This window comes from Lagopus muta, chromosome 1 (genome assembly GCF_023343835.1).
Source record: "Lagopus muta isolate bLagMut1 chromosome 1, bLagMut1 primary, whole genome shotgun sequence".
NCBI lineage: Eukaryota > Metazoa > Chordata > Aves > Galliformes > Phasianidae > Lagopus > Lagopus muta.
The window spans coordinates 57,029,017-57,054,020 of NC_064433.1; the positions used below are offsets into that span (position 1 = coordinate 57,029,017).

A 25,004-nucleotide genomic window follows, 5' to 3' on the forward strand; every position below is an offset into this window, starting at 1 on the left:
AACAGGAAGGACCCTCAAACATGGGTGTTGTATTTAAAGGTGAAAATCTGTAACAAGCAAAATCATTGGAGGAGGGAAAGGAACTGATGTTGGAAAGAGAGATGTGGACAAGACAAGGATGAGTTATATGGTTCTCTAGACATCTCTTGATCTCCACACTTGCCAAGAAAGCAAGGGAAAAGAAAGAATTCTTTTTTCCTCTTAATTACTACAATCTCCTGTTCTTGTGGCTACTCTTTTTTTTTTTTTTTGGCACTTGTTATACCAATTTTACATTTTGCACAGTAGTTCACTCAGTAAAAAGAAAAACAGATACCACATACAAAAACACTTTTATTATTGTTATAATTTGCTGTTTAATGCAATGCTTTAACTAGGGATACAGCTTGGCAGAAATACATACACATATATTGCATGTAATTTACTTGTGTAATTTCAAACCCACATTGCCTCATTCCTTCATGAGTTGTTTTGATTGAAGCACCTTCTTCCTTTATTCTGCATAACATGTTTGAATGTTGCTGAATAAGACAGGTGTTCTTTCTCCAAATGGAGCATAACATTACATCAAAATTCCCAGTTAATATGACTATCAAACTTTACTTTCACTGTATGAATATTGTGTATAATATGTATGTATCTATACAGAATATATAAATATATATCTATAATTTATATATAATCAAATGGGTCAGCTTTACGATGCTAACCATAAACTTGTGCTTATCTTCTTTATGAGATCAAATGTACAGCATCAAGAATTTGACCAGTCCCCAACTTCTCAGTCCTACGATAGGATTTTTGATATCATATTCATGTAATGCATTCCTTCTTTTTTTCAATATTTACTTTGAAGAAAGGAATGCAATGTTTTTTTCAGAGATATATATAAATGGATAACAGATTTTCCATATCATTAAGCTAGAAAAAGTCTCAAGAAGAGATGAGGTTCTTCCTTGCACATAGAACTTGAAGATAATTGGACATTCATTCTGGATATATTTACATTATAACTTAATTTGAATAGCACTACACATACTGTGTTATTTCTGTACATAGTCAAGATATGCTGCTGGTAATGTTAAAACACACTATCTAAAGGTATTTACAAACTGCTACTCTCTGATTTACTAACCACCTTTAAAAAGTGGCACCAGTATTAAGGGAAAATTATTCAAAGGTCCATTTATTGGCAACCATGGTATTCTTCCCCGTATCATTTTTACCAATAATACTGTTACGACTGTTTTGTACTTCAAAGAATGTCTATCTTTGGAGTAAAAGTGCAGGGACAGAACTACTGGGGAAAGAAATTCCTCCCCTACTCCAGCAGCCTACACAAACCAGAACAGGAGAAAAAAGACAACTGAATATCGACCTGTCCTTCCCTTTTCAAAGTTAGGGCATGCTAAACCTGTGCCCCTGTGCTTTCTTCAGAGCTGCCAGATGAACCAAACCAAAGGTTAAATACACAAGGAAGTCATTCATTTCAGTGACTATGATAATAAACACCTTAAACACACTGCCTCACACACTATCCATAGCTGGTTTTCTCAGAGAGTCAGAGCATTTTTGGGGCACCTATAAGTGTTTCTATGTGCTTCTTTGCAAGTACTCTGAAACACACAAAAGAAAAGCAAACAAACAAACAAAAAACAAAAGAAAACCAAAGCAAAACAAAAAAGCAAAAAAAACCAATGCTAATATATAATAACTCATTATACAAAGGTGGGAAAAAAAAAGGAACAACCCAATGGACTTTTTCAGGTTATGCAAAACTTTGGGAGGGTAAAAAGCATGTGCTTCCTTCCCCCCCGCTTCCCCCCCATTCCATTACTTGTGACATGATATACCTCTAACAAATCTACCCAGTATACTAAAGGCCTGGGAGAACTAATATGTTCATGTGTTCCACTAGTTCCATAATGTAGAAAATGAGGCCATAGCAAATGAAGGAACCAAAAAAAAAAAAAAAAAAAAAAAAAAAAAAAAGAGAAATAATTGCATTTGTTTTGGTGAATGAGTGATGTCTCAACTCTGTTATGATTAGTTTCTTAATCATAGATTTTCAATGAATATTCTGCTAGTAAGACTGGGAATAAAAGGGCAACCAAGGAAAGGGAAGACTGCCTTACCATTGCCCAGGACATAAAGTAAATGTTGCTATTTGATAGTACCTTGTAAGAACACTCACTCTTTACCATCATCCTCTGTTGTTTCTCATATAGACATAATAAAACTGGGGAGAAAGAGAACTGATTTCATTTCATGTGAGGAATTTGCTTCATTCCAAATTAAAACCACTGAAGAAAGGATTTATGAAACTTCTTACTCCACACATTATTTTGGACTTCAGCAGAGGTGAGAAGGCAATATAATATTATTTGTGGACTTAAGGATTTTGAATACCAACATTCACAGTGCCTGAAAAGCAAGAGAAACTGTGTGCCTGTAGCTAAAACACAAGTTACAGATACTTCTTAAAGTGAAGGAGGAAAAATGCTTTTTGTCAAGACTGTGACAAAAGAGGAAAGGCAGGCAGAGAAACAAGAAAAGACGCCACAGCAAATTAAGGACCATCTATCAGCTTCCTTTAGGGAAAGATTTTCTATAAATTAAAAATGAAAGATTTCTTAGAAGTGTGGAGCTGTTCATGATTTTACAGGAAAAATAAATAGGATATTGTCTCCAGTGAGTGTCTCTAGACAAGTTTTATAAAGTGTCTGTAGACCCAGGAGGAGAAAAAGCCTAACTCTTTTTGGCTGCTCAATTTCTACCATTTGCCTTGCTGGCATCTGTGAATGCAGAGCCAACCAAGAAGAGGGCTTTAAAAATATTGAAAGCCCCTGTATTCTGATCCCACTTCCTGTCAATAAACACCTGAACCCCAAGGCCCAGAGCTTGTTTTCCCTTTCTTGTTTTCTTTCTTAAGTTTTAACTTCACAAAGAAAGCTCCATGTTTTATAAAAAGTAAATATATTTAGACATTTTTGTAAGGGGAAGGAAGGAAAACAAATCTTAGCAGCATGTTTCCTGCCTTCCACCAACTGCATCATGGAGCATAATGTGGCTGTAAGGATGCTTTAGCAACTTGGTCTCACAGAGAGCCAGTACCAGCAGATGTTTTGTTTTGGGTAACAGAAGTGGCAAGGCAAGGCTCTGACAACTGAGTTGAAGAATTTTAATTGTACCACCCTAGCAACATCAGAGAAATCAGGTGCTCTGTCAGCAGGAGCAGGGAGAAGAGCAGGGAGAAAATTAATAAATTCTAGGGAAGGAGCTAGTGAGTTTACTAGCAAGCCCCACCGAAGAGCAGACAAAGGAAACATTCAAATCCATGAAGAGATGAAATGAACAAACAAAAAATAGAGTGCATCTCCTTCTGCCTCTGTTACAGCTGGGATGTCTGGGATGTCTGGAATGTCTGGGAGCAATTGGTACACCCTGAGGTCTTAAAAATGAGTGGACAACCATAAAACAGAGGGCTGATGGATTTAGCTGTTGCTTTTGACTCCTTCACATTTTGTGGATGACACACAACTTATCCCAGGATTCCGTTTGAACACTCTCATACCCATGAACATTTGTGAGGTTGAAGAAAGGAAAGAAAGAAATAGGGAAAGAAGGAGTTAAAGAAAGAGAGAAAAGGGAGGAAGGGAGGAAGGGAGGAAGGGAGGAGGGAAGCAGGGAAGGGAGGATGGAAGGGAGGAAGGGAGGAAGGGAGGAAGGGAGGAATTTGACTCACATATTTGCGTTGGTTGATTTCAGACTATTTTTCATCAGGCAGTGTTCAAACACTCCTGTCTCCAAATGAATCCTCATGATTTCTGACACATCAAATGAAAATTTCAAACATAAGACTGACAAGTTTTCCTCCAGTTTTGTACTAATTGGAAAACAGACTTCTGAATATTGCTTCAGTTTCTTTCTTCTTAATTTTTTTAAAAATTAATCTGTATATATTTAACCACAGATATCTTTAATACTCAGGAATGTACCAGTTAGACTGATATATCACTAAGCTGTTGTCCTCTCCTTGAAGAGTGAAGGTAGCATGGCCTGTGAGAGAGTGATTCACCCACCATGGGCTGCTAATGGGACAGTCCTGCCGCAGCAGGGCTACTTCAAATGGCTGAGCCTTTTTTTTGGTTTTAGCTACTTCTGGGAATGATTAAGAGGAAAAAGATGAGAAGATCAGAAGTGCTCACTGCAGTTTTTATTGTTGTTTGTTGTTGTTGGTTTTGGTGTTCTTTTCATGATTCACACACAGAGTTTTCTCAACTTCTGTGTGAAATCAAAGTGGCCAGTGCAGCACACTGTATGGAATAGTTGCTGAGATCCTCTGGCCAAACCTGGTGTGAAGACGTGGCAGCACTGGCAGCAGGGCCATCAGGGGCCATAGGAAGGACAGGACGCAGATGACAGCCAGGAAAGCCAGAAGAGGTATCCACGGAGAGTTGCTTTTCGAGATCAACATCTGCATCTTGCAGAACTATCTTTCAGAAGGAGAGTGAAACCTGGTAAATGTGGTTTGGAACACAAAGCAAAGAAATGAGAGCTTGAGAGATGTTCAGAAGAGCAAATTATTATGTGACCCTGAAAGATTATACTGTGTTTTGATCTGATCCAGAAACCTGAGTTGTTCCCTGGGTCTCAGGAGCAGGCTCTCCTCTCTATTTCCACGCCAGGATAGACAGTGTCATCAGTAAAGACTGTCTCTCACCAGCTGCCAGCAAGCACAATATAAACACAATACCATACAACATCTTGAAGGTTAGATGATGATTTTCCATGTATATAAGCCATATTGGTGTGTGTCTTTGTGTTCTTGTGTGTACGTACATAGGTGTGTATTTTCACCCATTTTAACAGTTGTGAACATAAATATATACGGAACATGATGGAAACATACAGGATTATGATTCTTGCAAGCCCCTTAAATATGCAGCAGTACACCAAAAGTAATTTTGTCTTTTAGGATCAAAAGTGGAGGTGACTTAAAAGAAAAGTTCTCGAAAACTTTAAACATGGCTGCCTTTTTCTTTTTCTTTCTTTCTTTTTTTTTTTTTGGTAGTTGTGTTATCAATACTGGCCCCAAAATAAATTATTTCCTAAAGGTACGTTGAGCATTATGAAGTCACAGTCACAGGATGAAAAGTATAATTGTAATCAATAGCTTACACTTCTTAACCTATAGAAATGTCCTCAGCTATTGGAGGAACTCATAATTTATGAACAAGTGGCAGCTTCGAAGAGCAGAATAAGGCATGGGTGCCCAACTTTTTGTCTTTCCTGAGACTGGATGAAGAGGAATTATCTTGGGCTGTATACAAAATATGTAATATAGTTAATGTAAGTAGGTAACAAAAATTATTATTATTATTATTTTTTGTAATATATATTTTCTTTTTTACTGAAATTAAAAAAAAAAAGAGAGAAACAAAGCATAAAACTAGTGAGGTGTGAGGTGACTTTGTTTTGTGAAACTAATGCATCAATGTCTGGTTTGATGGAAGCGTTTGCGATTCTTACTGATTTTTCAAGGTGCTCATCAGTTATTTTTTGATGAAATGTTGCTCCTCCTCCACTTCATCCTTGAGAATAGTTGCTCACAAATGTATATACTGCCAAAAAGTGGTGACATATATAAGGTGTGATTGTGAAGTGAGGACTAGTTTTCCCTGGTAAGATAGGTCTTACAAAAGTCTAATGAAAAGACATGATCAAATTTTTGAGTTGAATATCTGATGGCAACCCTATACATTTCATTTGAAAATTTGTAGGTATTGTATTTTTTGACTGAAAACGGAGTTGCAAGTATACACAAAAATTGATTAAATTCTCTTCAGTCTTGAAACCTGTTCTCAAATTCCTTTATGAAGACAGAAATCAAGACTGCCTATTTTTTGTTGTTCGAAAGACTGTGTTCAGCCAAAGCATAAAAAATGTATAAAATTATTTGCCATGTCTTGAGTTAGCACTGTACTGTACCTTCCACTTGTCCTGGGTTCAGCTGAGACACTGATATATTGGTTGTTGCTAAGAGATGGATGTGTGCCCAGGCCTTAGCTGGACCGCTCAGAAGGGAAGAACCACCACCATGATAGTGCGGGGAAGGGGCAGGCTGCAGTATGAGCTCTCCTGGGGCTTATGTGGCCAGTGGATTAGACATGCCTGCAATAAAGCATTCTCATACTTGCTGGAAAATTGAAGCTAAAAGATGAAATAATCATAGAATCATTAAGGTTGGAAAAGAGCTACAAAATCATCTAACTGTCCAACTGTCAACCCATCACCTCCCTGGGCAGCCTGTTCCAGTGCATCACCACACTTCTGGAGAAGAAATCATTCCTAATGTTCTCCTGGAATCATCCTATCACTGTTACCCAGGAGAAGAGGTTGATCCCCATCTCGCTACAACCCACTTTCAGGTCACTGTAGAAGTGATAGTCTCCCTGAATCCTCCCCTTCTCTGGACTAATAAATGTCAGTTCTCTCAGCCACTTCTCTTAAGACTTGTGTTGCAGACCCTTCAACAGCTTTATTGCCAGCTTTCAACTTCTCTGGCCATTGTCCAGGGCCTTGATGTCTTTCTTGAAGTGAGAAGACCAAAACTAAATGCAGTACTTGAGGTGTAGCCTCACCAGTGCAAGTACAGGGATGATCACCACATTAGTATACTATTTCTCATTTAAGCCAGGATACCATTGGACTTCTTGGCTACCTGGGCAGACTACTTGTTCATGTTCAGATGGCTGTTGACTAATATCCCTATATCCTTTTTGTCTGGGCAGCTTGCCAACCAAAACCTGTAGCATTGTATGGTATTGTTGTGATCAAAGTGAAGAACCTGGCACCTGGTCTTGTTGAAGCTCATCCTGTTGGTCTCAGCTCAGAGATCCAGCCTCTTGATCCCTCTGTAGGACTTTCCTATCCTTGGACAGATCAAAACTTCCTCCCAGCATGGCGTTATTTGAAAACTCACTGAGGATACACTCAATTCCCTCATCTAGATCATCAATAATGTTACTAAACAGAACAGACCCAACACTGACCCCTGAAGAATACCACTAATCACTGGTTGCAAATGGATTTAACTCCATTTGCTACCACTCTGTCCCAGGCCATCCAGATAGCTTTTTACCCAGTGAAGGTTACACCTATCCAAGCCATGGTCTGCCAGCTACTGAAGGACAATACTGCAGAAATAGAGTCAAAGGATTTGCTGAAGTCTAGGCAGACTTCTTCCACAGCCTTTCCTTAATCCACCAGATGGATCACCTGGTCATAGATAGAGATGAGGTTGGTCAAGGAGGACCTGCCTTTCATGAACCCATGATGACTAGATCTGATCCCCTGGTTGTTCTACATATCACATGATTGCACTCAAGATGATCAGCATGACCTCCCATGACACTGAGGTCAGGTTGACAGCTCTCTAGTTCCCCAGACCCTCCTTCTGGCCCTTCTTGTAGACAAGCATCACAATGGCAAGACACCAATCAACTGGTATACGTTCTTTGCCATTTGATATGGTACTGTATTATTGTACCATTGATACCTAAAATACATGCTGAAAGAAAGGAACAGATGTGTTTCTTGTATCCATCTTTTCTAAAGAAGTAAGATTTAGAAAAAGCATATTTTATTTTTATTTTTTTTTTACTGCATTTATTTTTAGCACTCTAGGGGAATGAGTTACATAGAAATGATCATGTAACTCTCACCCCTGATCTGTCAAGATAAGACTAGTGGATGTAGCTTTGAAAGACTTACTCAGTTTTGCAAGACTTAGTAGTGAGCAATTGTTTCTTATCAGCAGGACGATGAAACCTGTGGTAGTAAATATGATTCCAAATGAATGTGGTTTGCCAAATTAGTTTCTTGACTACATGGAGACACTTAGATGTATCAGGATGAAATCACTAGAGCTGTAAAAGCAGTGAGTGCATAGTAAGACATACTCATCCTAAATTTAATGTGGCCTTAATTTACTGCAGTTTAATCCTCCTCATTTTCCCTTTCTACTTGAAACTTGTACCTTGAAACATGAAAATTATCATATTGCTAAAGTGCTTTGACACTCTTCTCCAATAAACTTGTCAAATGTAAAGCTTAAGTCTGCAGGTTTAATTTTCCCACAATCTTGAAGGCTTTTATTTCAAAGTGCATTTTGGAAGACTCTAATATGGTAACATGAAATAATAGAATGGTTTAGGGTCCCATTTGGTAGGTGGCTTTCACTCCAGAAAACAGTCTCTTGAGAGACTATGCAGCAAACTGCTTTTTGGTAATAAAATGCGTAGGTTTACCTCCTGTTAGAGTTATGGAGAAGGAGGTAACTGTAATATTCAAAATTCACAGACAATTTCATTTTTGAGTAATCTAATACTCTTTGTTCTATCCACACAGTGCTCAGTTGTGCTACAATAAATATGAAATATTGAGATAGTAAATTCTTTGCCAGGAAGAAATAATACGGATTTGAGCTGGTGCAGAGTAGCAGATAATAACTCAATCTTGAGCCTTGCCAGCCCCCAGTATAGACTATTTTGGTATCTTGTTTTGAGTAATCACTGTTTTCATCTCAGCCTTTTTATTAGTATTATCTGTTGGCATGCAGTGAAAATATTGCTCCTATCTAGCACAAAGTGAAAAGTAGTGAAAATCTTTTCCAGAAAGTAAAGATCTTGTCAAAGATGCATCTAGGTAGGACCCTTGTTTCACACTAAGGGCTTAGGCAGAGCATGATCTGTGTGGGCACATTGGTTTCTTCCATTCTTTTCCTCAATTAATAAATTGAGAATTTTGTCTGATTAAGAGCACTGTCATTTAATATTAATTATTTCTTCTGTGGAGGCTCAGCATATTTCTTCATCTGTATATCTAACTTTAAAAGGACGTAACCTCTATTTTCCTAGTAATGAACTCATTTCTAGTTTTCAGCTGAGGCTCTTCATTTGGCCACCATGGTGGTTGATTTGATAAGACCTTTGAATTTACAACTTCTTTTGATATTCAGTCCTAAGGTACAAAAGGAAACAAAAGGTGAATGGAAGTAAAAAAGAAATTCAAGGGTGGATTTTATATGACAAACAAAGTGCACAAAATTGTCTCAAAAGCTTTCGCTTGCATGAATGCTGAAACAAATCTGGGATGTAGCAAGCTGGAAAGGCTATCTTTTTTTCACTTTTATTTTGACTTAGTGGGGGGGATAATGGGACAAAAATCCCTAGAAAGGGGTAAGTGGCAAACTTAGACTGATACATGTTAGGCAATGGTTACATGTCGAGCAAAAATACACTTTCATAAATGATGCAGTTTTGGAAATGAGAGTGTTATAAAAGACATAAAATAAGTTTCATCATGTTTTACATAACATTACGTTTCTCACATGACACAAACAAAAAGCTTTAGACAACCTTGAGCTTTGGAAACCTGCTATGATTTGGATTATGTAAAGTTCTTTCAAGCCCCTATGTCTCTTCCACATCATTATTTTTAGAGTTTGCTTATTTTTTTTTCCCTAGATGAAGACATTTCAAACACACAGAGAAAAAAAATAGATATAGTGACAAAAAAAAACCCACAACAAACAAAGATTCTAAAGCCCTTCTTCAGAGTACTCTCAGAAAGTAAGGAACTGTGCCTCCAGTCCAAATACTTGAATAACTCCTCAGAACTTACGCATGTCCTCAAGATTTGTTGTCAGTGATTAAAATAAAAAAAAAGATCTTTAGTGTAGTTCTCAGGGGTGGAGTTGATGCTCCATCTCAGTATTTCCTCTAATGTCTCTGATTGCACATTCCATAATAGAGCATAAAGTGCTATGACATTGTTGTTTGTTTATTTGTTTTATAATTTAGTTTGGAACTTCTTCATGTTTTCCATTATTTTATTATTATAATCTATTTATTTATTTATTTACCTTGTTGCTCCTATATTCTTGTAATGGCACATAAGAAGGTGCTTAAAGGTCTTCTTGAATGTGGCATTGCAGAGCGCATAACAAGCAGGATTGATGGTGCTGTTGATGTAACAGAGCCAATAACCTATGGTCCATACAGTACCAGGGATGCAGGATGCACAGAAGCTGTTGATGAGCACCATAACATTGTATGGGGTCCAGGTGATGATGAAAGCTAGGAGGATGGCTAAAATGGTCCTTGTCACTTTTTTCTCTCTAGAAGGTGGTGGTTTCTTTTTGGCTGGCTGCTTTGTCATCTTGACTATTTTCCGGGCTACACTATTCTGCTTCTCATCCCCATTAGTGCCTACAATTTCCACAGTAGTGTTGGTGGGAGCACAGCAGTCACCCTTTTGGGACTTGGTTACTATCCTGATGCATGTCAGCTTGGAGTTCTCCACTTTGAGATGGTCTTGGGAGGCAGAAGTCTGGCTGGCATCTTTGGCAGCTTCATCCTCTTTTATGTTGGAAGGGACAACACTCACTGAGGTGGAGTCATTGGAGCTGTCCTTCTCCTCCCCTTGAACACAGTTTTCCATCACACTCTCTCCAGCGGTTTTTCCATTCTGAATTTTATTATGTTCCAGCCCATCTGAACTAGTTGGGATGTTGTTATTGTTTGGTTTTACTATTTTACCTTGGACAAGGCTGGGGGAAACTGGATCCTGGTTTTGGGCAGCTTCCTTTTTCCCTTTCTTTATTCGACTCTTGCTGGCTCGAGAGATTTGCCAGTAAAGAACAGTCATGATTATAACAGGTAAATAGAATGCTGCAATGGCAGTGCCAAAAGTGACAGCAGGATTGGAAAAAAACTGGATGTAGCAATCCTTGTCGGGAACAGTCCTTCCCCCTACAATGAACTGCCAGAAGAGAATTGCAGGGGCCCACAGGATGAAGGAGAGAACCCATGCAGCTGCAATCATTATGCCTGCCATCTTAGTCGTCCGCTTTACAGGGTATGTCAGAGGCTTGGTGACACAAAAGTATCTGTCAAAGCTGATGATAAGAAGGTTCATCACAGAGGCGTTGCTGACCACATAATCAAGAGCCAGCCAGAGGTCACATACCACGGGCCCTAAGGGCCAGTAGCCTATCACAGTGTAGAGGGTATATAGGTTCATGGAAAAGATGCCTATGATCAAGTCAGCGCAGGCCAAGCTGAACAGGAAATAGTTGTTGACAGTCTGCAGGTGCCTGTTGACTTTGATTGACACCATGACCAGGATGTTCCCAATTATGGTAACTAAGCTGAGAGAACCTGCCACCAAGACGATGAAGACCACTTCGATAGTTTTATAGGGGCTCTCCAGAGCTATTACATTTTCAGAGGAAGAGTTTATGTACGTTGAGTTATTCATTTCTGTGCTGCTAACAAGAGACTCAATTATCACTTAAGCCTGCAGAGGAAATAAAAGACATATACCATTATGAAATTAGTCCCTTTGCTTTTAGGAAATGGAAAACTACCTGGAAAGAATTTAAAGGTAGAAGACTGAGTGCAGAAGAATCATTCAATTCATGCTAATGTAAAACCCCTTAAAATGTATAATATCCCCTTAGGAGTAACAAAGCAATAAGTTTCTCTTAAATATATGATAAAGATACTACAGTTGAATACAAATTTAGATTTTTTTTTTATCTTCTCTTATTCATTTCTGCCTTTGTCCAGCAACTGTACATTGATTCTTTCCCTTCTAACACTTTCCAATAAACCAATCAGTTCCTGGGAATATGTCATTCTTGTAACCCAAGGTGAGGAAGTTAATTACTATGAGCTGGATCATGACAAAGTGACTTATGTCTCCTTCTTTTCTTCATGTTCCTGAATGGGTATGCTTCTGTAAAGTTTATGGAACAAGTTTGTGTCATCTTTCCCCCTACTTTTCTTATATTGTTGTGTCTTTTTCTTTCTTTCTTTTGTTCTTTTCTATTTTTATTTTTTTATTTTTTATTTTTATTTGTGTGTGTGTGTGTGAGAGAGAGAGAGAGAGAGAGAGAGCATTTGCAAAGATTTTGCCCTTAAGGCAGTAGAATTAGTAGACTCACCTCAGCTCCATCTCTAGCTTTCTCATTAGATGTATATGAATTAGTCTTTTTTTTTTCATTTCAGTGAAATCAAAATAATTTTATATGTTCAGTTGACTATTTGTGCCTGGAAAATGTTGGGTTTGTTTGTTTGTTTTTGTGTATGTGTTTTCTTTAAACATGGTGTGTTCTCTTGATGCTCGCTTGCTTGTGCTTTCCTCATTATAATTTTTTTCAATTCACAATATTTTTAATCTATATTGCATAGAACTATGACATAAGGTATGAAATGGGTAGGAGGAAAACTATAAAAAAATAAGCAGATAAAAATCACTTCTGTTCAAATATAGCAACTCTTTTTTGCTATGTACATCTATCGACAGTACTCAATAAACATTAATTAAAATACTAGCAAAATATATTTGCTAGAAGACCAACAAACAGCATGTGATTTTGCCATAAGGATATGTACTCTCCTTTTGTGCATCCCCTAGAAATCAATAGAATGTGCTGGAATTGTAGAGACAGTCTCTGAGCTCTCATTATTTATGAGCTGTGCTCAAGGGATTATTGAGGCATGAAGGCCAGATGTGACAGAGAAGTTAGATTGTTTCTAATTGGAATATTTTCCTTTTTTTTTTTTTTTTTTCCCTCCCACCCAAAAGGCACCACTTCCTCAAGACAGATCTTCAAGAATTGGAGATTCAGGCAAAAGAAGGTAGAAAAAATCAGTTATGTTTGAACCTTTTATACTTCAAGGGTAACGAATCCTTCTCTGATTCCTATAACAAAGCTGTTGATGCACAGAAATATATAACCCATATTACTTAAACAGAGCAATGCATTTTCATTGTCGTTTTAGCACTATTTTCTTTCAAATGCAGAAGGAAGAAGATGATGTCAAATGTCAACACAACAGAAAAAGCCCTTCTGATCTCCCTGAAAAATAAGCAAGTTTGTCTCTGTGGAAAAGTCAAATTGCTAAACCGGGGTGAAGGGTCTTTGTCTGAGGTGACTTTGTAATCTCGTAATTTATACTTAAAGAAATACATCTGGCAGAATATGAAGCTCATCTTTTAAAAGATTTGTTTGCCATTTCAGTGGTAAGGTGCACACATGGATAAACAGAGGATTGTAAGGCTAGACAGATTTTTTCATACCAGCTGTTCACAGGTATATCCCTAAAGTCCTTGGGATGAGTTTCAAGAAAACAAAGCTATGAGGAGAAATGCTTTAATTAAATATGTATTTTGTGTGGTAAGAATAGGCCAAAGGGAGTATAATAGGCTTTACATTCTGTGCAAAATAAATAAATAAATAAATTTTATGTATTTTATATATATATATAGAGAGAGAGAGAGACAGAGAGAGAGAGAGGATTAAACCGGAAATCTTTAGTCTACTGGACTGGCAATTCAGCAGGGACCCCAACTGTGCAGCTGACTGTCCAACTGGGTATGCAAGATATCACATTTTTGGGACTTCTCCCAAGTACAGTTATGAACATTCTTGACAGAATGAATTTTTTAAGAAAAGATGAACTGACTCATGAAGATGTATTGATTTCAAAAAAAAATCATGTGAAAAGCATTTGTGATCCAGGGGTTTGCAGCTACCTCTGGTGACAAAGAGGGAGCAAGAGAGATTGGGAAAAGAAAGGAAGAGGGTAAGAGAGAAGCTGAGAGGAAGACGTTATGCTTTATAATGAAAAAACAGATGTTTCTGTACAATAACACTGTGATAAAATGTTCAGACTTTTGTTTTTATTCCTCTGGAGAACTAAAATTCATTTTAAAACCTTGAAACTTGTGAAACTGAATTACTGCTTCCCAGCTAACTTTATTCCTAAGTATTTTCTGATGTCTTTTTTTCCATTTACAGTGGAAATACTGGGCATTCCCCTGATTTTATTATCTGAGTTTCTGGGAGCTGAATGAAACCAAAAAGCTAGTTTTACCTGATAGGAATAGGATTTCACTGTTCTTTTGAATGGAAACAAAGCAGAAGAGTCCCTTTCCCACTGATTTCCCTTTGCACGATGCTCTCCTGCTGTGAGAAAGCTGATAATTCTGCATTGCAAATTATGTTAACTACTGTGGCTTTCCCAGGTATAGAAAAAGATGCGGGAGAATTCTGCTGTCACATATCCTAGCAAAATCTTTTCTCTTGTCAATATGATTGCAACCTGTGTGTGTTGATGAGAAGGTACAAAAATGCAAAAAAAATGTTTGATTGAAATTGATATATCTCATCACTGCTGATGGAACTACTATTTTACACATATGAACAGAAATGGGGGCATTCCTGCTTTGTAATCCGAAGATTCTGAACTTGCCGTACTGTCTTTTGCTGACCCCAGTAGGATTTGAATCATGCCTGTTGGGAGATCTCTCATCCTTACTGGGACTCCATTAGAACAGGATTGCCTGTGAACTACTTTTATTTTTGTCAAGCCACAGACCCTATCCCTCTTGCTGGAAAGGCAGTTGTTATGGGAACAGATGTTACTCATCAGACGGATCTATGGACAGAGGTGTTTTAAGGTAATATGACCTCCCATTATGAGAAGTACCAGATCTTGTTCTTGAGCAAACAAAGATCTCTTCTGCAAGCCCATGGATATTTGTGTGAGCTGCACAATATGGCACTGACTCGCACGGGCTACCATAATTTATCCTTGTATATGAAGCACATTCTTGCTGAACAGAGAATAGCCAGAAAAGGTAAGAAATTTCTCCTGCACCCGAGTTCATTTTCTGAAATATATTTTAAAATATGTGACTTGGCGAAATGTAAGCAGTATAATCAGTGCGTGGATAATGTGCAAGTCTGAGAAATATTAATATAATATAAATATAATATAAAAAAATTGCTTGATCTTTGGTAAATGGTTGAGAAACATTTTCAGTGTAGCAGTTTTTCTTAAGAGTTTCTTCACAGTGCTGAAAATCATTCTTTACCTTTCTGTTGACCATAGGTGCTGGGGGTAGAATGGGGAGATTAGTTGTTATTCACAGTATGTGAACTTTTGGCATAGTTTGATGCCAGGTCTTTTTGCAGTGGGTGGTAGCAAGGTCAGGCAGCAGCTGGGCACTGGTGGGTTGACCTGAGCCGCTATCACCACTCACAAGGAGAAACTCAACAAAGGCTGGAGTGAACTTTGACAGAGCATGCTGGCTCTGTTATCTTCCTAGAAGTTATGGGGAATACAAAAAAAGAGGTCTGGTCTATAAGTTTATTCCTGCAAACTGTATGATCAGAAAGTGGAACTATTCTGAGGGTAAGAAAGCGAAATTACGTAATTGAGGGTGTTCATATCAGAAATAGGAGGGCAAAAGAAAGGGGTAAGGACTGGATACCAACCATAGGCTCACAATCTTCCAACAGAAGTTATTTATCAATTACATTCTGCTCAGTCTGTTTTCCATTTGCCCTGACAGGATCTGATCCCTTCAGAAATCCTTACAATTTTTGCACTGTGAACAAATCATCAACATCTGTCACAAAACAGGCTATAGAAATATTTACACTGAAAAAAAAAAAAAAGAAAAAAGACTGATATGCCATGCCTGTCAAATTTTGTTAAACAAATCCTTCCTTTGTACTGTATATATTGCCAAGTAAAATGTGGTAAGGATTTAATGGTTTCTTTCAATTCTCTGAAACTGTAAAAAGGTCAAGAGATGAAAGAGAAAGCAAACAATCTGCACCTGAAATCCATATCAGTGATTTAAATAGAAATACCCAGCAATCTATGTGCATAGCTAGTCTGAGTACTTTTCAGATTTCAGTGCTCAAAACTTTTCTAACTTTTGTTTGTCTTTGATCCAGTTCCTCTCTCCAATACAAACCTACGCAAAATGGATTTCATTTTTGCTGTATCAAGAATAAAATTGTATTTTTTCCTAAATTGAATTTGATCCTATACAGCACTGGTTTTGATTCTAAATTCATTTCTGGCACCATTTAATGCCATACTGTGAAAAAAGAGGAAAACAAAAACCCCAAGCCTCTGACAAATACACTGTGCACATTTGTCAGATTTTATTATAGATTTTAAGAGAGATTATGAAACTTTTCTGGGCTTTTGATAAAAACAAAACAAAACAAAACAAACAAACAACAACAACAACAAAAATCAGAAAATATCTCGAATATGAGAAGACTAAAATCTTCGCTGTATGTGTTATTCCTTGAGAAAAGAAGACTGAGAGGGGACCTGATCCAGGTCTATAAATATCTAAGGTGTGAGGGGCAGAATGGAGAGGCCAGTCTCTTTTCAGTGGTGAGTGGAGACAGGACAAGGGGAAACGGCCAGAAACTGCAGCACAGGAAGTTCTGCACAAATGTGCACAAGAACTTCTTTACAGTGAGGTGACGGAGCACTGGAACAGGCTGCCCAGGGAGGTGGTGGAGTCTCCTTCTCTGGAGATGTTCAAGACCTGCCTGGATGCCTACCTGTGCGACCTGGTGTAGGGAACCTGCTTTGGCAGGGGGGTTGGACTCGATGATCTCAGGAGGTCCCTTCCAACCCCTACAATTCTGTGATTCTGTGATTATCTTCTGCCACCTATCTGAGACTAAAACCTTCTCTGCACAATGATACTGCTTCCATGTGGTCCTTTCTTATTTTCACACATGCAGTTTGTTTTTCTTAATCAACATGTCCTACAAAACATGATACTCTTTGGGACTGCCTACATCTACTTTTCCCCATCTCATCAATAAGAGCGTGAAGGCAAAATAAACAGTTCATGCACAACTCTTGAAACAGTGCCATAGAGCATTAACAAAAGCAAACTAGCACTGTGCCACTAACAAGTGAAATAAAGCAATAATAATAATAATAAAAGCAGCAGGGAATTGTATATGAGAAGATGACTGTCCTGGCAACAGCATTACTACCTCAGTGCTATTCCTAGGACCTGAGGATTTGTACTGTTCTTAAACACATCTTGCTCACTACTTTTCCCTTAGTCTAAAACTGTTGTATATACTATGAGCCCAACTAGCCTGTATTCAAAATTTCACGAGGAAAAATACAGGCAGTATATACAAAAATCCAATCTGTCTTGTTTCAGATAACAAAAAGGAGTTTTACCTAGATGTTTTGGATAATTATGTATTTCTACTAAATTGATACTGCTTTTACTACAGTGCCGATAGACTCTTACTAGTACAATTACTCATGTTTTTTTGTATGCATAGCTTTGAATGTAGATATGGCTTTGTTTTTCAGGACCTGGCTCATCAAGAGAGTATTTGCATTCTGTCTTTGGGCAGCTGACATCACTCCAATTTAAACTCTGCTTCTGTATACGCTGTGCAAACTTGAAAAATATAATTAATTGGCATAGCATTATTTAACTGATTTTGATGGGAAAAAAAAATGTATTTTTGCTTTCTGAACTAGAAGAGGAGATGCCTTCAGTCATGTGCCTCCTTATTCTTGATAGGATTTTATATAAATGATCCTTGGTCACAAAGAAAGCAAATAACCAAGACTTGTGGCAAAGATAGCAAGGCTTTCATCTGTGCAGTGGTGGAACCATAACAAAGTACACACATATGATACAGTCATCCATATAGTAAGAGGAAGGGAATACGACAGCAATTCCTTCTCAGTCTGTATCAGAACTACAATACTCTTCAGCTCAGCGTGGAAGAATATTTAGACACTAGAGGAAATATGCATAATGACAATTGAAAAAGACAGAGTCTTTGCCCTCTGCAGTTCAGAGACAGTAAGTAGTTCAGGCCCTTTAAGCTTTGGTAAACTAAAAAGTGTAGAATAGCCTTTTGTTTTCTTCTGCAAGTAAGCTGCACAGTTTGGACTGGAAATGTAGTTGCTACAATCAATACAGTTTTATAACACAGAAATGAGAGGACAAAATCATTGTGTATGAAATGTAAAAGGAGGTGGTTATTAAGGGGAAAGGAAGAAGCTACTGCTGTTATCCTCAAGTACTCAACATTGACTGGTTTCTGTGGCATTTCACCTGACATTTACACCAGCTGAAAGTATCGGATCCTGGAAAATGAGGCTCATACCTCAGTGCTTCCAAATGGATGTCAGTCCTTCTCCTGTGTGCATGTCCAAGGTGGAGTAAGTAATGAAAACATAAACGAAGAGAAAGGATAGGAAAACTTATTGGGAGCATTATTAATATTAGTTATCAAGCTCCTTTGTAGGGTTAGATTGAGAAGCAGAAGCCCCAGGACAGCTATCAACTGAGAATGGTACAGACGTTAAAGGAATCTCACAATAAATAATGCTGGTCTGAGGAAAAATGCAAGATATTGTTGTGTCACAATGGTCAATTCCTAAAAGTTGTTTTTAATCCCTCTGTGTACTATATCCACGTATAGCTTAATCTACATTCCCAGTACACACTGCCAATTAACTACAGTACTTAGGTTAGTACTTAAGTTAAAGACAGTGTTCAAAGTGTTTCTGCAGCTGCAGACAGCAACAGTTCTTTAATAGAAATTTTAAATATAAGGAGTACAGATCTGAAACTGTGAATATTCTGCAGAGACTTAGATATGCAATACCAATTATAATAAAAGGGGAAATAGACAACAGCAATACAAGTTGGAGAACTTAGAGATTTTAGGAAATTTTAGACATCTTAATTTATCAGATGGAATAATGTATAGATTTGAGGGTATGTTACCCAACTTTTGAGATGGAGTATATTTTATGATAGGCATGGCTCCTTCATACCCCATTTAGAAACATCTAACAAGACTACACCCTGCAGTGTCCTTGTAATAAGATGTCACCACTCGTCTCTTTAATCACTAAGAAAGGAAAAAAATCAAAGCATAACAAAAAAGCCTAAATTTAAGAAATATGCCCATGTACCATATGTCATATTAGCCAACCCTAACAGTGGAAATCCAATTGCTCTGCTGGTTAGTGGCATTTCCTCTCTTATTCTCCTAAGTTCTGGGTATTTGGGTTCTACAGAAGGTGTAGGGTTCAGCTTGAAATATGAATAAAATAGAGTAGAATATGTACTACACACAGGCATGGAAAGAAATCTCTGACATGGATGGCCTGTGCAACAAATATTAAATATCAATAAGCATCTGCAAATATTAGAAAAAAAGTTACATTTTTTTAATGCAACCCATCTGTTTTTGTCATGTAATTTGTAACTTTTTTTTTTTTTTTATTAAGGCTAAAGCCTTAATATTCTATCTAGTGAATGAGAAGAACCATGCATCTTCTGAAACATCCTACTGTTCTCTGTGGCAGGCTGAACTAAATGGATAGGGTCTCCACCTAGAGGCATACAATGGCAGTTACCACTCAAAACAGGCGATCCCAGCAGTAGGATGGCCTCAAAAACGTGCTGGAGATTTGCTTGCAACAGAAGTATCTCTTAGGTGGAGGAACTCCACATTTTATTATAATTTACATTTTATTAAAATTTACGTGTTATTATAATTAAGGAGCATAACGATAGTTTGATTAAATTGGGAAATCATTAGATTTTGATTTATTAGTAATAAACAGGCTGACTACTGAGGTATAGTTAGACTATGATATTCACTTCTGAGCAAGCAGTTTTATTTAGTCATCTCTTTGGTTACGTTTGAACTCAAATTGTTGCTGCAGAGTAAGTTGTACAAGGGTCAGAAAAGTGACTGGTGTCATCAAAAGGCAACAAAAGTAGGACCTTGCTCACACCTCACACACATCTCATCAGTGGACCAACGCTTGTTTCCACTTGCAGCGGCTTGCTGGAAAAAGGCGATCAAAACAACAGATTTCAGCAAGTTGCTTCCTTTCTCTACCCTGCAGTGTGCCACTGTAGCTGGAAGCTGACTGAAGTTCGTCACACAAGTCTACCTGAACAAGATAAGTTTTATCTGACTCCAACTATCTTCTTCAAGCACTTTGTTAAAATATCCACCCCAGAACTCAGTCTAAAATTATATATATCTGCTGCCCTGATAAACGTTCCCTCAGCAGAAGAGTTATTTAAGCTTCTGTTAAGATTGAATTGAAGATCATTAGATTCCAGAATATTTTATCTGAAAGAACAGAGCTGTGATAGGTAAGTACTCCTTCTGCAGCCCAGTTTGAATCAGAGCACTTCATTATCCTCATATCAGCCATCATGCCTCTGCTATTAAATAGAAAAACCTTTTGAGAGCTACTCATAGTCTCCAGGTGACAGGTGATAAAGCTGGAGAAAGAGGAGGGTGTTCAGAAGGCTGGGTGAAACCAACTCATAATTTGTTCTGAATACCTGGAGTTAGTGCATTTCTTTTTTAAAATACATACTTGTAGATTTAAAATGTGAAAAAAGAAAACTTACACACTACTTATGTTTTTCCTAGTTTAAATTCTATTTTTCTGCCGAAATGTGTGAGAATATTGTCAATGAAATAATAGTAAAGAGCTATAAGACAGCACAGGGGATCTCACAAAGATCTACTGATTAAATCCCTCATCCTCCAGTGAGTCCAGTAAAGACACTGTGACATTTCAGTGAATCTCTGCAAATCCCTTCAAGTTGTGGATGTCCTTGCAGGACCCTGAATAAATCCATGGAGACTCTCATTGTTCCTCAGAGGTTTTGTAACATGTGGCAGTGTTGCTGACAGAGATATTGACAAACTGTAGGCCCAAAGAGACTCTTCTTGTAGTTAAAAACAGAAGTCTTTTCCTTTGATTGGAATAGGTGCTAGCCCACTGCCTTTTATCAAATATTTCCTTACTGATTCACTAATGATCTAGCACACTCAAATTGGAAGGTATCTTTACTCAACCAGTACTTTTCAGACATCTGATCAGCCCATTGTGGTCACTCTTGCACGAAGTCCTCTAGAGCTTTAAAACTGAATCCCTTCCATTTCTGTGTCCACTAGTCTGGTGCAATTTTTACATACCTTCCATTTTACGTAATCACTTGCCTAAGACAATGATTAGAAGCATGGAGAAGAAAACTGACTCAGATATAAAAGGATTTGGCACAAATTCTTTGCAAGAACTTAAGCATATATTATACCCAAGTTCACACTTGTTTCTAAGAGGGCAACAAAATCTTTATTTACATCTGCAGACCAATTTAAGGTAACTGTAGAGAAATAGTGGAAGAACTTAGTTCTTTAGCTTATCAGAAAAGAGTGGTATCTAAATTCCCAGAACAGAATCTACATTTTCAAGACCATTTTGCAGTCTGAAAGATTTTTTTCTTTTTTCAAAAGATAGATATAAGATCCAAAATATAGACAAGTTTGTGTTCCCAGTTTTTCTGGAAAGATGTTAACAGTACTTACACTTTTAAGATATTTTAAAATCTCAGAAAAAGTGCTTTCTGTAGCTAATTACAAATATAAAACACGTCCAGGCTGGACGTGGCTCTGGGCAGCCCGGTCTAGTGGTTGGCAGCCCTGCACATATCACAGAGGTTGAAACTAGACTATCATTGTGGTCCTTATCAACCCAGGCCATTCTATGATTCTATTATAATTAATTACAGCTATGTATGTTTATGGTGAGTACACGATCATTTTCCCTTTCGTGGACAGAGAATCTTGAAGATTATATATTCCTTGCCAAGGCAGGTAGTATTTATCTAGAAATATTATTTCTGTGGCATTTATGTACAGCTAATACATTATTATAGGCTCTCTAAATCTGACTGTGTCACATTCCACTAAACGTCTGCTACCTGCTTTAATTGCACAAGCTGTAGTCGCAAACTAATAAAATTTTTATTCCACTGCAGTTTAAGAAATCCATGTCTAATTTTGTCTCTGATGCATAGCTCCAGATACTGGTCTCAACACACTGCAGTTACACTTAACAAGGTAAAATATCTTAGCTTCTCCTATGAATAATTCATCATTGCATTAAGAGAAACCCCTATCCTATGTTAAACAATAATGTAACATTTAATAAGGTTAACTTAATAGCAGGAAACAGGGGGACTTGTCTCTGACCATGTACCTTCTGTTAGAATCATATTTAACATCACTAGGCCAGGAAGACTGTAATGCATAAGAAAATAGTTTCAAGTTCTCTACTTATTTTGGTTTTTAGAGAGATCTTGCAGAGCTTGAACACTTCCTACTCTGACCTCTCTTGCATGTTTGTAAAAGCTAAAAAAAAAAAAAAAAAAAAAAAAAAAAAAGGAATGTTTGAAATGCAAGCTTTTAAACATGCTAAATGGGATTATTTGAAATCAAAACTGTTAAAGGCCTGAGGAATAATCCTAATACGGTATAGAAAAAAAAGATAGCAATTATTTTGTAAACAGATTTGTACCATACGGCATGAAAAGGCTACAAAGGAAAATGTTCCTATGTGCCATGGCTTCAGGTGATCCTCTCTGTCATAGGAAGCAGTAGTCAGTGATTGCTAAGCATAACTTATACCCCAACCTCTTGTCACAGGAACTGTTTGAAAACAAGTATGATGAAAAAAATGCTGTTTTTCCACATAGGAAATTGCAGATAACTTCTACAAAGAGGACTAGGGATACAAAGCTGCTGAAGAGTCATGGTGATAAATATGTCCCCTTAAAATCTCATTCTGATTCCCAAATGAGTTAAAAAATAAATTAAAAAACAAACGAACAAACAAACAAACCACCAAGAACAAATTCACACTCGCACAAAGACTTCAGACTCAAATAATTTGATTTAGAGATTCAAAATTCAAACACTGTGTTTTTCTGTTCTACTGCATATTTTACTTTCATGACAGAACCACTGTATCAACTTCACCAAGGCTGTTGCCAGCACGACATGACTTGTAAGGAGTCTGCTTTTATCTCATTTCTGATACTGTTTTTATTAATTTCCTAAAATTTCATAATTGTGCTATAGATTATTTGCTCCCTTCATTTGTCAGGCTTATCTGTTGGGATTTTTTGCATGCTTGTGATTTCTATTTCCTCACCTTAGACCACAGCAAGGTGGAAGGAACACATCTGTGGAAGAAGACTGTTAATGACTTTTATTTACTGAGGCTTTAGTTTACCCTCATCTTCTACAGTGTCACTTCACGTCTCAGTTCTCTTAACCTAGTTCCTTCTTTATCAAAAAACCCTTTAAACTGATATTTGATGGTAACACAAGCTGATGGGAGGTGAAATACTATCTAGATAGGAGTGTCATCTAGTAAAGTACTTTGGGAACAATCTCCTTCATCAAACTGCAGAGTCCCTTGGTTGTCATGCCCGAGATTAAATCCCTCCCACTGTGCTGTGCCACAGCAGAATCTCTTAGTAGCAACTGCTGCATTGCAACGTGCCTCCGTGTAGCACAAACCTATCTGATGGGCACCAGAGCATGCTTAAAGAAAAGCCTATCAGGAGTTGTCGGGGGATAGAAAAGAGAAAATAAATGAGTTGAAAGCAAGAAGCAGCAAATTATAGAGGGGAAAAAAAAAAGAGCTGAGATGTGAATGAAGAAAGAAGAAACTAAATGAGGAGAAGCAAGGAAGAGTGACTGCAAAAGAAATGCAGTGTTGTGCAAGAGCACTTCACCTAAGCACTTTGAAAATATACAAATGTGTTTCAACAACCTGGATTAAATGGGATTTTATATTTTTCAGTTCTCCTGACATTTCCTATTTTTCAGTGAAACAATTTTCATCTGTTCTGCTAGAAGTGAGTTTTGTAACAATGAGATGAATATTTCTAAGATGTCTCTGAACACCAGTATCCATTCTGACAAACAAACATAGGATCGAAACCTTCTAAACAGAATACCCTCAGTTTTGTCTGTTAAATTATGTCAATTTACAATTTATTTTGAGCTGCTTCTTTGAAACAGTGGAACATGTCAGAAAAATAGCAAAAATGCACATAAAAGTTGTTTTGTAGATTAAAAAAAAGGTTTTCTTTAATTCCTGTCTCTTATTCTCTGTTTTCATAAGAAATCCCTTACTGAGTCTATTTTCAGTGCCTATGTTATTCCATGACAGCCCATGGAGACACTGGCTAGCAGTCCCTTATGTCTCTTGCATACTGAATAAAGTCTCAAAGCACTGAGTGAATTGCAGATTCAAGATCTCATCTCCAAGTGTCATTCAAATATTTAATTTCTTAAATCCTGTTGCGATTTACTGAGATACGGCCTCCACAACCTCACTGGTGAAGGAAGTTGAAATGATTTTTAGAAGTTCCCATTAATTCCAGTGTATTCATTTTTTCTATAGTGATGAATTTCTACTCTGCAAATTTATGTTGCTGTTTCCTTTGCTGTTATTTATGGTGTGGATATGAACATATTTCCCTCTTGCCCTGTCATTTTTTTCTTGCTCAGTTCATCAGCAAAGTCATGACCTTGGATCTGGGACCCTTGGCAATCAATTCTTTGATAGGACTGCCTCTAGAAGGTAGGATATTCAGATAATCAACAGGGATTCAGATATTTATGTCTAGATAAAGCCTGTTTCATAGGAGCTGAAGCCATCACAAATTGCATTTCTCTTAGGATTTCTGTATCTTTGCATATGATCACTGGTAAATTGTACAAAAATACAATAAAAAGAAGTAAACAGCAAAAGGGACATCCATCCAAACTCCTGGGACCCCTGGAGCCTGAAGTCCAGAACACCATGTCCCTGCTGTATCAGATGAGTTGGCAGAGGCACAGTTCAACACCATGGAACAGCTGCAGCTCTCTGTGGAGTCACGTCTTAGGGATTTCAATTGTCATTGTATCTTCCCCAGCACACTTCCCTCCTTGTTGTACTACTAACTGCTGTCACTGCATCTCCTCTCCTTAACAACACCCCTTCCTCAGATCTGAACTGTGGCTTAAGGACTGATATTGACGCACATCACTCTCCTCTTGCTGGCTTCCCTTTTCTTTTTTCTTTCTGCCTAGTGAAGCACCTTTAACCTCTCTTGCCTTTCTCATCTTATTCTGCAGACTCTTGCTGCTCCGATCAGACTCTTTGCTGTCATGTTTTTTTTAGGTTAGAGTGTGTTTTCCTCATCTCATCTTTTTCTGTTTTCTTCCCAGAGCTGAGCTCCCA

The 25,004-nt window shown here is 37.6% G+C and overlaps 1 protein-coding gene across 3 annotated transcripts in view; it reads right to left on the minus strand.

The window, feature by feature from the left end:
- Positions 1 to 306: 306 nt before the first annotated feature.
- The window catches only part of CHRM2 (cholinergic receptor muscarinic 2), a 101,496-nt gene continuing 76,798 nt past the window's right edge, over positions 307 to 25,004 (minus strand). For 2 of the 3 annotated variants that reach the window (XM_048939354.1, XM_048939351.1), the window contains 2 exons: positions 9,929 to 11,364; positions 307 to 4,517 (listed from right to left, as the gene is read on the minus strand). In XM_048939354.1, coding sequence (XP_048795311.1) covers positions 4,493 to 4,517; positions 9,929 to 11,325 — 1,422 coding nt within the window. In that variant the 5' untranslated portion in view covers positions 11,326 to 11,364 and the 3' untranslated portion in view covers positions 307 to 4,492. Of the gene's footprint in view, positions 4,518 to 9,512; positions 11,365 to 25,004 lie in introns of those variants that run through there. The other variant, XM_048939362.1, reaches the window with a different exon arrangement.